Genomic DNA, 16,362 nt, shown 5'->3' with positions numbered 1-16,362 from the left:
GATTAAGTGATAGTAGTAGTGTACTTGAAACCCTTTACTATTTTGCACCCCTCACCCTTCTTTTGGAACGACCCCTTAACTACAGCCCAAAGCGTCTTTTTGCTTTTAGAACAAAATACATCTTCATATCAGCCCAAAGATTTTCTAGGGGGTTCAGGTCAAAAGACATTTCTCCTTCCGCTTTATTTTGCACATTACTCCCAAAGTTATCCATTTAGGAGGAACCCCTTTACATTCTAAGATTAAAAATGCATATCTCTAAGAGAAAATATATTTATGGCAATTAGACAAAAAATAATGAATAAATGACGATTTGTTTTTAAAAAATAAGCACTTCATTGAATTCAGTGTTATTATTTGCACCGACACTATATATGCATATACTATAGGTTCTATATCTTATGTACTTTAACGTCTTTTGTAGTTAACCCAATTCGTCGACAGCTTTCCATACTCGTGTGTTTCAAACTCTTATCTACATACATGCTTACTTAATAAATCATTTCAAATAAGTTCATAAGTATACATATGTATGTATGTACATATAGATATATAAACGCATATACCTATGTACACACATTCCATTACTCTCTGATAAAACAAATTAAGTGCAACTCATTGTTTTGATATCGAATTTTTGCTCAATTTTGATGATAAGTTTGACTCTCATCTCTCACACCCTCTCAATATTTTCGTGATATTATAATGAATTTAAATATGTCAATTATAGATTTCTTTATTTTCGAAATAATTTACTGAACATAATTATAACGTCATTGCTTTAATCTGAGAAGCGAAATACCTTTCGAAAACTACAAAAGGCTTAAATGTGAAACTGTGGCCATTTTTCTAAAGCTACTTATCTTATTTTTGTCATCTTTGTATTTTTTTCTTAACCTAGAATTAAATATATTAAATATCAGATCCATATGTGATGTATCACATTGTTGGGTTTTTCATCTTTGAACTAGTACCGGTGATATTCTTGTTTGAAGAATCTTGTTATATTTTGTGAACTTTATCGTTATTTTCCTTCAGGACCAAATTTAATAATATATTCATTGGCATTGATTGCCTCAGGTCAACCTGCTTCAGAGCAGGTCTTGAAAATTGTGTGAAATTTGTGTCTTAATATAGATATGCAGTGATTTAGTATCTACTCTCTACAAACATATGTATATGTATGTATGAGTATATACTTATGCAATATGCAATAGAACAGCAATCAAATTTCAAGTGAATTTCTTATCTATCTAAAAAAAACCTGTGGCTTTACCTTCTCTATTTGCCATACTACTTAAAAATCTAAGCTATACGTGAAATAGATATTTAACATATTTTGACATTGCAACAGGAAGGAAACTTTTTGAAAAGTAAAACCAACCCCAAAACCACCAAATGGCTTTTATTGAATTTGTAAATAATTTTGAAACGCTGCTTGGAAATAGCAATGAAAATTGTTCGGTTTTTCAAGGTGACTCCAATTACTTATTACACCCATTCTTTTGAGGTTTTATAAGCTGTATAAATAATTTAATCCAGCAATATTGCTTGTTAATCGTTTTAAACAAACAAATAATCACTAATCGTATAGACAAATATGCGTAACAATTCCACAAAGAACCAAAGGTAGATTACGTTTTTCAACACTAAATTAACTTTTTAAACAAAGCAGTAATTTGCATATCCGAACACAACTAGAAATTAATATTACAGTAACTTTTACTATATACAACAACAAAAAATCAATATAAATGTTTAAAAACAAGGAACATACATATTTCACCCATAACTGGAATCGGTGTTTAACGCACTTCTCACAAGTTGAAAGAGGTCGTATTTATTGTATATACATATGTATGTTACATACATGCTTGAAATACATATACATACATACATACATACATTTTGAATTTTGCTATTAATAATGCTGATTATAAATAGTTAACAATATTAGATTCTATGTATTGCGATTTTTGCTAATCATAAGAGAGATCGGTAGATAATCAACTCAAAACTGTAGTTGTTACAAAATTGTGACATTTAGGTACATATATTAAAACAAGCATCATGATTCAAATACGAGGAAGTACTTATAAGTTGGTGTTATCGATAATATTAATTGTATGTTTTTCTAGTCGGTTATCAAATAATGACCTCCAGCCTTAGAAAGTCCGCTGCAACCAAATAAATAATTGAATTATCACTAACTAAAATACTCTATGAATCGACTAAGAGAACTTCGACTGCATTTAAAAAATTCTTAATATTTTGAATAAAAGTAATTCATTTTTACTGACTTTTCTAATCGGTGTTTTGTGTTTGCGAAAAACTTAAACTACAGGCATGTATTTTAAATCTCGATAAAAATTGTAACATTGCGAAACTACAATTTTGAATACGAAGAAATTACAAAGCCTAATTTAATTTGGAAATAAGGAAGAGGAACAAGATTTGACAACAAATGCAAAATATATTTGCACATAAATACATATGTACATACTTATGTACTTAGGTATTTGTAAATGCGATTTTGGCTACACTTTCTTTTTGATTCGCAATTAAGACAAAAAGTTTAGATTGCTATGTTGACATAGAAACTTCGGCCTGTTTAATTTTGTTATACATATTTATGTGCATATTGTGGTTTGTTTTTTTTTTTAACTACGTGATAACGTCAATAATAAATTTCACCAGCCATGGCAACAACAACACTGAGCTTGGATTTATGCGCGCCAATGCATTTTGCATCGAGTCCAAAACCAACATCAGTAACACAGCACCCTTCCCCATCCCTAGTCATCGAGTCAACCAACCCACTAGCTAACCAACCAAACACCCACCCACCCATGAAGCAGCATTAGAAACGTTGCCGATGACTGTGACGTTGGCTGTAGTGAGGGTGAGGATGGTGACTGGTGGATGGAGGAAGGAGGTGAAGTAGGAGGAGGCGGTGAATATGTATATAGGCCCATGTACTAGGCTGGCGCTCTCGCTCGCACCTCTCAACATGCTCTACACTCGCACTCAAAACAAACAAACAAACGCACGCACATACATACATAACGAGCTGTTGTTGGCTTTATATACTAGCCATAAGATATGCGCATTTCTTATACATATGATTGTATGTACATACATACATATACATATGTATACAAGTTTGTAAATATGTATGTATGATTGTTTGTTTCTTTGTGCTACACTTGTTTTGATTATTTTTTCATTTGATTTAGATTTTGATTGAAATGAATTGAATTAGTTTTGCGAATTACTTATAGGCAAACATTTTTCTTTTAAATGTCTCAACTAGCACATTGTTTTAGTTAAATGATGGGAGAGTGTGAGTCGGAGTGGGGAGAGGCTAGAGTGTTGTGAGTGGTTCTACTTACACATGTAAATACATATGCATGTGTGAATGTACACATTACCTCAACTAATATGCAAATCTGATATTGTGAAAGGGTTATGGTTTGTTATATGTAGTTATGAATTAGAATGGGACGTGTGGAGGGAGGGGTGTATTGTGGAGTGGAGTGAAGTGACCAGATAACCTGAGAGCCCTCCTCATACCCCACCCCATCCCTCACTAGAACATGTATCCACAGCACTCTCCAAACTGTCGCCAGCTGCCACTCTCTGTGGTGTTGTTGTTGATATTGTTGGACTCGCGTGTGTGTGCGACGCACGCTCTCTGTCTTTCTCGTTCACACTCTCTCTCGCTGCCGTTGGCCGCCTGCTTGCTCGTCGTCAGCCACACAATTTTGCTTGCTGACTGCGGCTGCTCTTCGCTTTTGTTTGTGTTGTTGTTGCTGTTTTTGTTGTTGTTGTCGGTGCTGCTGCTGCTCGCCGCGCTATGTACACAACTGTACTTTTGATTTAACCTTATTTCTTTGCTTTTTTTGCGTTTGTGTGAGTACATTGCTGTTGTTGTGGTCTGGCCATCACTTATGTATACATATGTATGTGTATGTTGTTGCTATTATTATTATCTCTGAAGATGTCTATCAGAACCGTTCATCTCCATGCCATGGATTTTGGCCGCATTGCACTTTTAAGTTGGCCAAGTCAAGGCTGACAAGTTGCTACTACAAACAAATGTTCATAAATACGTACATATACATACATATATACATATGTATGTAAAATATTACAATTCCATTCCTCTCGTCGATGGCTTTCTTTGGCCTTGCGGTCAGGTGCCAACGACCGCTTGGGCCATGCCCTTTACATACACACACGCTTGTTGTCAACGGTGTTGCCGCTTCAACTTGAACTTGTTAAGTCAGCCGGCCAGACAGTTGGCCAGCCGGCCGGCCGGTCTGCCGACTTTGACTGCCACAACCTATTGACATACAAACAACAAATTGTACTAAGCATCGAACGCGCGCTAATTGAAACTCATTTAGCGCGCTATTAAATACAAATTCACACACATATACCCATACATATGTATGTACATACATACATAAAGCCATAGAGCAGTATAACAGAAAAAAAGCCGGTCGTCAATGTTTCTGCAGCTCGACAAAACACAAAAAAATCGATAAAAAGCTGTGGGCCATAAAATGTGTGCGGGTGTCGACGACAATGTTGGCGGCAACCCTGCATGAGAAATGCCCCATTACTTCTGTGCTGCATCATTATTTATTTAAACATTAAAAAGCGTCTATGCAATCTTTTATATTCATAAAAAAATAAACTGACAATTATCACACGCTCGCACAGACATACATACATAGCAAAGGCAAAAGCAATACACAGCACAGTGGGCTTAATGCAATTGAAATTGAATAATAATGGCTTTGCCACTAAAACATATTATTTGGTTGCTTTTGTGTTACAAAATTCGTATTACTAAATGTATTATTAATTTTTAAGGTGAACTGTCCTTTGTTTTATTTATACTTTCTTAGTAGATCCATTGATTATTCTTAGAAGCGTTAGTTATGATCGAATTATGTTTTTGATTTGCCCGATTAAATACATGAATACCGCAATAACTATTCTCAGTAGCGCTTTTTAGTTACATTTGAACATCGCAAATGGGTTCTAAAATCCGACTGTAATGTTCGCAAAATTCAATATTTATATCATTTTTATTCTGATCAATTTTAAATTACTTCGTTCCACTGTGCAACTGCTGAGCACGTTTGAATTCAAACGCTTTTGATGACGACACAAGTGTCGAAAGTAACGAGACTGCGCCGACAACTAGAAGGGGGAATATAAAACAGCAAAAAAAAGGAACGAGTAGGCGCGCTACATGCATATATAGACACATTCATATACATATGTATGTTGGTATGCATGTATGTGAGTGTATGTGTGTGTGTGACTGCCAACTTTCAAAGCGAGTTAATTTATAGCGCGTTGGGGTCGTCGTCGTCATTCCTCGGTTGGCCAAACAACGTACACAGATGAATGTTTATATATACATACATACATATGTGTGTGTATGTGTAAAACGTGCTATAGTTTTTGCTCGCGTTTTTCTTTTTCTTGCTACTCTTATTATTATAATGTATCACACATACATATGTGTGTGTAGATACGTATATTTGTTTTCTTTTATGTACATATATATGCGCTACATTTTCTTGAGGTCGTTCATATTTGTAGACTCGTGATTGTAAGCTCGACTCAGCGAATCACACACAGCCATATAAACACGTATTTACATCGTTGCTTACATGTGCTTGGCTTTGTAAGCTGCTTTTTATATCATTTTAATTGGACAGTTTTTGTTTGCATTTGTTATTGTTGTTTATTATTATGTATTTATTATTGTTAAATATACAATTTTGAACACATATGTATGTACATAGGTGTTTGTTTATATTGGTTTATATTTGAAAATGTTAGCAAGTTTTGCTCAGAAAACAGGTGCAATAGTTGCTGCTGTTTTTGTTTTTGTTTGCTTAAAAGTTTATTCACCTCTCACGTGCTTATGGTATACACGTATACATATGTACAAACATATATAAATACATACATACATATGAACTTGTGGGTTGTTGTTGTCCATTTGAAATCTTCTCTAGTGCTCCTCTCCCATTAGACACAACAAGCTCGCAAGTATGTATATATCTAGGCAGAGAATTTGCATACCCCAGCGATCCTCAAGCCCCACAAACCAATTGACCCACCCCTCCACAACCGCCTCTCCCCCCTTTCTCATTCGACATTTTGTTTTCAATGCAAATTTTCTGTGCGAGTCTTGTGTTGTAAGTGAGTCTGTCCGTCGGGTCTATCTCTCTCTTTCAATACCGACATGCATATACGAAAATTTGCTAAAACGAAAACGTGACTTGTTTGTGAAAATACATGCAACGACTATTGTGGCGCTTAATGCATGTATGTATGTATGTATAGTATGTATAGCCATCCTCAATTTACATGTACATACATACGTATGGAAGCTCAGCACGCCGTGATTTTCGGTTCCCAGTCATATAACTGATAAAAATTTCGATCTGTTTCTATTGCAAACTCTTGAAATTCGATACCTAATATAATTTGTAAAGGCTTAAACTTGTGAAATACATGGTGTTTGAAATGCATGAAATATTAAGGAAAAGCAAGGCATATTTAAATTACACATTTTCATTTTAAAAAAGGATTCTAAAAAAAAGATTTTTTATAAAATCGAATTTTTTGATTAGCTCAGAACACGGAAGGTAAAACTATTACTCTGACTAAAAGGGGCTACCAGTAATTAAATTACCAACCACAAAAAAAAAAAAATTAATTAAGTAATTCGTGTCAAAAACTGTATGAAATAATATTGTAGTAAAAGACTAGACAGCAATCACCATCAATCACCACCATAGAATTTATATTTTTAATATACATACATATGTATATTTGGTCCTACCCATTTATGCTCATGCGATAAAGTAATAGAGGTTGGGGTTTCATTAATTTGGCAAGCTAATGGATACTAATTATTGTCAAATCTTTATTTTTTTTATCATAGCAAGTGTTTTTTCCTTTCAATTGATGATAGGGATTTCTTCTGACACCCGCTATTGTGTGAAAATTAGTGTCACATTTTTTTTTTTCAATTCACTTCCATTTCTGATTTTATGATTTATATTCACATAATTAATTAGATTGTGGCAAACCCATTTTGAGGATTTAAAGAATATGTTGAAAATCAGCTTCAAACTCAGTTCCTACTCCATATTAGACAGAATCTTATATTTTCTTTACTTTTTTATATATTATTTAAGGTTATAGATACATACATATAAAAGACAGAACGGCCGAATAATTGTTTTTTTAAAATTCCCCATACATACATATAGTCAAATGTATGTTGAAACAAAATTATATGACTGTTATAAACGCACAACCTGTTCGAAGTTCTTATGAAATAGGTGCGCTTTTTAGCTAACTTATTATTAAATATTTCTATAATCCAAATAATGTACTTAAAATGATTTAAATTGAAGATATTAACGGAGCAAGTGTCCTATTTAGCACCCTGAGCAAAGGGGTGCTGAAGCGGATCTTACGATATCAGGATGCATTCAGTTTGTCGTTATCCACAACCACAGCTTTACATGGGCTATCAGTTCACCCAACAAGGTCGAGTCGCCTTTATAAATTGAAAATCAGGATATCTTTATTATTATTTCCTTACACGAAAAGGGAGCAGTCGAGGCAATGCGACAACAAAAACAAACCATTAAGGGTTAGTGCCTGACTTCCTGTTACAAAATGCAAAGAAAAAACAAAACGAAAAGAAGAGGAATTCAAAGCGCCTTTTGCAACCCTTAGCAATGGGTAGCCAGCAAACGCCCCCTAGGAAAAAAATAAAAGCATATACATATAAATTTATATAATATGTATGTGTAGTACTTATGTATTATATGTACCAGAGAACTGCATGAGTGCCTATTTTTGTGACTCTAAGTATACTTACTGAAAAAGCGGTTGCGGTGTGATCGCCACCGCATACTATTTTGTCAATTCAGTCACCTACTCAAAAGGCATTTTTGTATTGCTATGACTGGATCACTTTCGTACTCGATCATGGGTGTATGCGGTTTCTGCTTTACTTTTTCATCGCACATTCTTGTTGGCGTTTTCTGCAATCGTACTTATACTCATACGCGCACAATACAAATATTGCGTGCGCAAGAAACGATGAGAGAAGAGTTGACAAAATCAATGTGATGATTAGCAAAGCAAAGACCGGGTACTGCAAACACCGCATATGAAAATCGAAGCGAAGCAAAGACCAAGTACTGAAAACAACGCATGTGCGTAACGGCGTTTTTTTATGTATGCTCATAATGCACTGTAAATTATTTTTTTCTGCATTCTGCTTCATATGGAAGGGTATAGTTAATTGCTGCATAAGCCTCATTAGTGTTGAATCGATCATAGAGGAACGTATTCATAAGAGCAAAAAAATGAATTAAATAAATCCTTTTAATTTTGTACACATCTTTTTTTTTACCTTGCCTTGTTTATGTTTGTATTCTTAGCGATATAGCCAAAACAAAATCGTAGCGGAATATGTACAGTGTACACACAAAAGAACATACATACATATTCTACTACATACATATGTACATACGTGTAAACACATGTGCACTGAATATCCAAGGTCAACATCGCAAATCATACTTTCATAAGTACAAGTATTGCAGGCACCGCATCTGAATTGATCGTGCAGAGCGAACACTCAAAAAGACAGAGTAAAAAAATTGCCGAGTGCGAGAAAACCCAATACTCAATTGATCGCAAAAATTTGGTGGTGGTTTTTACTCGCACAAGTTTCTTTGCAATCACTAACCGCATAAGTACAAAAATGAGTGAAGAGGATAGCGAAAAGTCTTGTTGTGATTGCATTGATCTAAGTATAAGAAGGCCATGAGTATAATCAACACCGCATCATTTTTTATGCGGTGTTTTGTGTGATCGTGAGTGAAATATTCTAAGTAGGTATGCGGTGTACTTATTGTTGCGGTGCACCGCTGCAGGTCTCTGATATGTACATACATATATAAGAAAGACGACAGACGACAACACTTGGCTAATGCAAGTTTATCTCTCTTACCTTTACAGTAACAACAAAGATTGCAAACACGACGACGCGACGCGCAAAAATGGCCAAAATGGAAGTCGACGATGTCGTCGACTTGAGTTTGAGTTCGGGACGGGATCCGGCGTTAACCATAACGCCGGCTCTTAGTAATCGCGATTTGAGGGCGCTGACTGCAAACAATACCGGTCTGACCATAACGCCAGCTCCGGCGCCAGCCACATCCTCAACCAACAACAACAGTAACAGCAACAACAATAGCAGCAGCAACAATAACAACAACAACAATAGCAACAACACCATCAACAACACAAATAGCAATAGTAGTAGCAGCAACAACAATAACAATAATAATAACAACAACAACAACAATAGTAATAGCAATGCCAACACAACATCCTCCATAGGCAGTGGTGGAGTTGGCTCAGAAGCCACCGCGACAGCCACCAGCACGCAGGATGAAAACAAAGTACAACGGCGTGTCCTTCGGCCACGCACTGAACCCAAATCCTATGCGGAGGCTCCAGACATAGTCCTGCTGCCAGCGCGCACCAATGGACGGCAACAGAATGGCAACATAGATTCCGAAACGGACGACGAGGAAATGCCGCCCTATGTGCCCATCAAGGAGCTCTCCCACTCCGAGCTCAAGGAGCGTGAGAAGAGTTTGCGCAAGCTGCGTCAGGACTTGCGCAACGAGGAGACAAAATTGATGCTGCTCAAGAAACTAAAGCAATCGCAGCAGGTGATGAAGGAGAATCTAGTGGTTACCCCCACCAGCGTATCGCCAAATAATCCCCTCGCAGCTATACCAGCGGCCCTCACCTCCAAGGGCTCGCTGAGTGTGACGCCCACCTCAGCGGTTCCATTGCCGGCGCACAGTAAAGGACGAAATAGTGCAGGCAGCACAGCCGCCGTCAGTATAAGGTGAGTTCTCCTTAAGGCATGCAAATTAAATACAAAATTTCCATATATACAGATACAGATAGATTTCCATTGTTACCAAGCACATCGAATTTATTAAAGCATATTTCCATTGTATACTCTCCTGAAGAACCCAATCTCGGGATGGAAAAAGAAAGTGCATACAAATTATAAAACTCCTACGGAAGGAATCTGTTTTAATAAGAAGGTGCTTTTTGCTTAAGTAGTAGTGTTATATTAGGATATTTCATATATAATTAAGGTTGTAACCCTCAAAAAAATCTGTAATTTGATTTAGAAAAAAATATTTACTAAAAACGGATATCAGACCCGATTTATAAGTGTGAGGTTTTTATTGTGTAGTGAAAAAAATGTTTACTATATATTTAAAAAAAAAAAATAAACATAAGTCATATTTCATAATATTTTTAATTCATTTGAAAAGGTTCTTTAAAAACTATTCTATTATTACAATTATTGTGTAGATCTTAAAAAGTAGATCTCACAAAGGGGTTTTAAGCAACTAAATGTATTGTTTAAATTTGATTGCAAACTAGCTTCATGACATAATTGTAATTTAAATGTCATTTACTGATCGAATTATAATATATATCAATGTTTTCGGTAAGATACAACCCTTTAATTAGTTTACTATTTAATTAATTAATGAAATAGAAAGGGACACTATGCGAAAAACAGTAAAAAAAATACCACTCATTTGGATTGTGATAATTATAAGTAGTTTGAAAATAGTCTGCCATTTTGATTGAACATCATAACGGAAACTAAAATTTGTTGTTTACTTCTTTACAGCGCCACCAACAGTCGCACTGGCAACACCAGCTCTCCGGGCGTTACGGCGGCTGCGGTTGCGGCAGCCGCTGCTGCATTGTCCAGCGTACAGCGAGGCAGTAATAGCAGCCAGAATAACTCCATACTCCCGCCACCTCGTTCTTCGTTGCCGCCAGGCGCCACTCTGGCAGCCGGGACTACCATAACGCCCACAACATCCGCCTCGCATAGATCGAGCGCGTTACCGCCGCGCACCAATTTGCCGAATCTCACGATCACACCATCGGTGACCATAACGCCAACATCGGCACCGCCATCGAGCTTGAAAGCACGCAATGTGAGTTATTGTAATGTAATCGTTGCCGTAAGCGCCGAGTTTTTCACCTCAAACCAACATTTTCTCTTGCACTTCAAAGCAACACTTCAAAAAGAAAACAAAAAGAAACCATACATAAAATTAAATACCAAATTAATACCCAAAACAGACCACAAAAAACTCACGCTTAGCAACACAACAACAATCACTCTCTCATCATTAACAACGCACGATGCACAACACTAACTAAACACTCTTCGCTATGCTACTAACAAACACACCTTACAATACTAACCAAAAACAAATACCTTTTTCAAACTGCTAAATTAGAGCGGATAATTATTGTTTTCCTTACCAGAAACTTTAGTAGGCTGCGTAAAAAATGACTTATAACTGCAGAAAAAAAAGTCAAATTTTTTCATTCGATCGCGTACGTCGAGCTCGACAGCACGGTTGGCACTTTCTAAAATAGTTTCTAATTTCCAACTTTTGCAATAATTGTGACTAACTAATCAAGCATTAAATACAATTCTTTTTCGCTCTTCATACATTCTTTGCAAATTAAAATATTACATTGCCATCAATTAAAAATCACATATTGCAAACATGCAGCCTAATATTTCGGATAATTCGAAGGTACCTGGGACCATAAGCAATTCTGTTTCCATTACGCCGGCGCCACCGCTCTCGCAATCGCATCAGAATCAGCTCAATGAACTAAAGGTAGATACCTCCATAAGTGAACAGCGAATGTAAAGTCTAACAAATTGTTTTTACTTTACCATTTTAGAATGAACGTTCGACGCCACGTGAGGAGGCTCAAACCCCGGCTCAACGTCAGGCGGCTGCCAAAATGGCGTTGCGCAAGCAACTGGAAAAGACTTTGTTACAGGTGAGCTGTCAAATCAGTTTTGTCTTTGTAGATTAACAACTAATTTTATTGCTGTTGCCCTTCAGATACCGCCCCCGAAACCACCACCACCAGAGATGCACTTCATACCCAATCCAAGCAACACGGATTTCGTTTATTTGCTAGGCCTGGAGACTGTTGTGGATTATTTGACTGTCAATAAGAAGGCTAATGCTGTGGCGGCTCCCTTCCGTTGTGCCCAATGCAAAATTGATTTTACGCCCGTCTGGAAATGGGAAAAGCAAAGTAAGTCCCCAAAAAACAATAAATCAGGTTAACACTATGGTAGCAATAAATTGATAGTATAATAGTATAGAAACATTCTTTAACAGTCTTTTAAATATCATTCAAAATACATCCCATGAACAAAAATTTAAGTTTTATTCGTTGTCTAGCATTATAAAGTACACTAATTCTTTTTTACACGGTTTGAAAATTAGAAATTTTATATATAATGTCCTTTAATCTACCATCTAAAAACAGAATTAGGTGTACTCACAACACAAATCAGGTTGAATTATAGGAAAATCTTTTTTTTTTAAAGGAAGAGAATCATATTCCAATTGCTTGCTATTTTATATTCCACGAAATAAATTTAAATGGTTCCTTTATAGAGACTAAGCTTGAAAGTTGGTTTGTTCTACGAAACGAATAAACCATCTACAATAGATCAAATGTTGCATGAAATTAAGACTCATAAGTTCTTTGACAAATTAGAAGCTACGATCAGATATTATCTTCCTGTGGTTTAGTTGAACATTTTTTTTGAATATCCTGAAAACTAGTAACAAAATTTAAGCAGCTTTTGAAGTAAAAAGGTCGATCCTAGTTTGATTTTATGCGAAACCTATCTATTTAATTTCATATTAATAAATGTTTAATGCGTTTTTTGCTTGCAGACAACAAGGATCCCAAGGTTATATGCGAGCAGTGCGTCACCTCTAATGTTAAGAAAGCGCTCAAGGCAGAGCATACCAATCGACTGAAACAGGCCTTTGTGAAGGCGTTGCAGCAGGAGCAGGAGATCGAACAACGTCTGGCCAGCCAGAGCAGTCCCTCGCCCGTAGAGTCGCATGCCTCAACTAATGCGAGTGTGGCGCTATCGGCCGCAGTAGCATCAGCTTCCAACTCGTCGCAGCACCAGCAGGCAATGGCTAGGGAACGGGAACGAGAACGCGAACTCTCAGCCGCTGCCCAGCAACTCCAGGCAACCCATGCCTCGGCAGCAGCAGCTCTCGTGAACTTGCCACCTTCAGTTACCGTCATACCGACCAAGTGTCAAACGCCCACGCCAGCTCCACGACCCACACCACCGCCACAAAGTCAACCGACACCACCGCCCTCGAGCACGCCCCGCTCCTCGCGTGCTGCTGCCACAGCAGCGGCAGCTGCCATTGCCGCCCAGCAGGCAGGCATTCTCAGTCCGGGACCAACGTCGCACCATCACGAGCAAGCAACCTCGTCACGTTCGTCGCGTGCCGAACGAGATCATCACCATCATCACCAGCAACAACAACAGCAGCAGCAACAACAACAGCAACAACAGCAGCAGCAACAACAGCAGCGGGAGCGGGAACAGCAAAGAGAGCAACAACAGCAGGCGGCACAAAGCTACGACAAATACTCGGCAGCTACTCTGGCGGCGGCGGCACATCTCAGCGCGCTGGGCAACATGGGTGGCCTGAATATGAACAATCTGGCCAGTCTGGGCAACTTAAGTAATTTGGGAAATCTCAGTCAGCTTGGAAATTTGGCGGCGCTCGGTGGTTTGGGAAACTTTGGTGGCGCCACAGCCGCTTCGAGTAATTCAGCGGCTGCCTCGTCAGCAGCCACAGCAGCCGCCATGCAGGCATTCCAGCAGCAACTATTCAGAGGTAAGTCTAAATACTGCCAGCCAACTAATACCCCGAAACGTATTAAATGAATTTGTTTTTTCCCTTTCGCAGCTCTGGGCCAAGGTCTGGGTGGCAATCCGCAGCATATGATGCAGTTCGCACCACTCCTTTACTCCTATCAAGTGGCTATGGCACAGGCAGCTCAAGTGGCTGGTGAGTATCACACTGAGTTAGGAAACGAATTACGATACAGAGATCTGGTACTTCAGTTTTATTTAGAAGGACGTCTTAACAAAAGCACAACTAGTTGTCGAAATACATATCGAAATTACATGTCTGATGTTGGTTGTCAAACGACAATTTCGGCTAATTTACATTTAGGGTATCAAAAATGTTTTTTATAAATTCGATATATCCATAGGTACATAGTATTCATACCAAATGCGGTGTATCTAGTTCTTATAGTTTCTATGTGTTTTTGGTTCATACATGCAAACAAATGCAGGTTGTACGAAGTAGTGCTGAGCCCTCTCCAAGTTTATTATAGTATATTTTAGAAAGCAAATAATTAGTCAGTTATTTCATTCATACAATTCAAATCGTATAACAATAATAAATAGATTTTTAGGCGCTGCAAAAACCTAATATTTTTCTTTTGTTTTGTTGAATTAATCGGAAATCGTTTGAAGCACTCTTGAATTTGTTTACTTTTAAGATAGTATTGTTATCCAAGATATTAAAACTGCTTTCCCCTTTTTTCGTCACCTTTTTTATAGCTTTCAATAACAACAACAAGAAGGGCAGCTCTTCGTCGAGCGCATCGAAGAATGCGAGCAATGCGAATAGTTTGGCGGACATACAGAGGGCCGCGGAGCTGCAGCGTCAATACTTGCTAGAGATGATTCCGCCACAGCAGCCGAGTGGCTCGGGTGGTAGCCGTCAGAACAATTGGAAGGCCTAAAAGGGCACACCAACAAATCAAAATGGTCGCTTCTTTTTCAACTAACACCCCCCCCCCCCCCCCCCCACACACACACACACACACACATAAAAAGGAAAATAAACATAACGAATGCAAAAACCAATTTGAAAAACTGAAAAACGCAGCAACAACCATCATCATGACTTCTTTTGCATTAGTTAATTTTATAATTTCAAAGGAACATCAAATATACACGTAATTATTATTATTATTATTCTAATTGTAAACAATAATTATTGATATTTAATTATACATAGAAACACATGCAGATCTAAATGTAATTGTTAGTGTTTTTGTTAATACTTGTCGCGTTTTTAATTTGTAACAATCCATGAAAGCAAAAAAGAAAACAACAAAAAAAAACTATAAACAGAAACGATAAAAAGAATGCAAATTTTTAAGCTCCTAGTAATTGAATATATATATATATATACAATTATACATATATTAATTAATAACAATAACGATGAGGATGGATGATTATGACTATGATGAGTGTAGCCCTTAAGCAGATTGCCCCGTTTTTTTGGGGCACCACAACAATACTACAAAAGCAACAACCACAATCCAAACAACAACGGCCCATGACGTAGAACCAGGCAAAGAATAAACTCTAATTGTTAATTGTGTAGTATTTTCCGATTGGTCCAAATTTAGCACAAATGTGGGCCCAACCGATTAATCGGGCTATTTTATAATTGTATTAATTTTAATTAGCCTTTTTTAATTTGATGGGTACAATTTTAGTTATAATTTGTAGCGTACCGTGTCGTATATTTTTTAATACATTTTAACATATGCATAGTTTTAGTTTTAAACAAATTTTTAGGCCTAATAAATTGCAAACGACAGATACAGATATATAGGTTATAATATATACAGAATACAAAATTTGAAAACAACAAAATGCGATTTTATTTTATTTACTTATATTCATTTATATTTTGGGGAGAAAGTTAAATACAGCGATGTTCACACAAATAGCACAAATTGTCACAAGAAATATGATTATTTATATCAATTACGCACCAATTCAGACCATTATTGTTTTCTTTCATAGGTTAGCATTGATATGCGTTATAACTTTGAATCAGTTCTTCAATTTTTTTCCTTCATATAATTGCATTAAAATTGTTCCTAACTACTTAAATGGTGTGGAAAAAATCGGAAGCACTACCGAAGAAACAACACAAATCTACCAAAAGCGCCAGAGATAACTGATATAAGGCCAGTGCTCGAAAAAGAAAGTGTATAATGCTTATGAATTAGTAGTAAAGACAAGCTATTCCTCCTACCTAATTGAATATAGGATCAGAGCACAAAAACATCGCAAGGCCACAAATGCTATCAACACACTGATTATGCGAACGATTAAGTCTTATCCTGGAGACTAATCAAGAATATAATCTTAACGCGTCCCGAAAACACAGTCAAAACAGCAGATACACAAGAATAAATACAGCTAAGACAAAATTAATTGATTCCGGAGGGGAAATAGTACGTACATAGGCCGAAATGCTGGGCACTTAATTTGGCACTGAATAT

At 36.9% G+C, this 16,362-nt stretch overlaps 1 protein-coding gene across 2 annotated transcripts in view; it reads left to right on the top strand.

The window, feature by feature from the left end:
- The window catches only part of LOC115632247 (transcriptional repressor p66-alpha), a 31,853-nt gene extending 17,031 nt beyond the window's left edge, over nt 1-14,822 (top strand). Inside the window, exons 2-9 of one of the 2 annotated variants that reach the window (XM_030529310.1) lie at nt 9,082-9,985; nt 10,796-11,111; nt 11,727-11,813; nt 11,881-11,982; nt 12,048-12,246; nt 12,900-13,874; nt 13,947-14,048; nt 14,612-14,822. In XM_030529310.1, the coding sequence (XP_030385170.1) occupies nt 9,123-9,985; nt 10,796-11,111; nt 11,727-11,813; nt 11,881-11,982; nt 12,048-12,246; nt 12,900-13,874; nt 13,947-14,048; nt 14,612-14,796 (2,829 nt within the window). In that variant the 5' untranslated portion in view covers nt 9,082-9,122 and the 3' untranslated portion in view covers nt 14,797-14,822. Of the gene's footprint in view, nt 1-9,081; nt 9,986-10,795; nt 11,112-11,702; nt 11,814-11,880; nt 11,983-12,047; nt 12,247-12,899; nt 13,875-13,946; nt 14,049-14,611 lie in introns of both variants that reach the window. The other variant, XM_030529308.1, reaches the window with a different exon arrangement.
- The last annotated feature ends 1,540 nt before the right edge of the window (nt 14,823-16,362 follow it).

The sequence above is a fragment of the Scaptodrosophila lebanonensis genome, unplaced genomic scaffold, assembly GCF_003285725.1.
Source record: "Scaptodrosophila lebanonensis strain 11010-0011.00,11010-0021.00 unplaced genomic scaffold, SlebRS2 tig00001415-arrow-pilon, whole genome shotgun sequence".
In the NCBI taxonomy this organism is placed as follows: Eukaryota; Metazoa; Arthropoda; class Insecta; order Diptera; family Drosophilidae; genus Scaptodrosophila; species Scaptodrosophila lebanonensis.
This window is presented reverse-complemented; position numbering and strand designations above follow the sequence as displayed.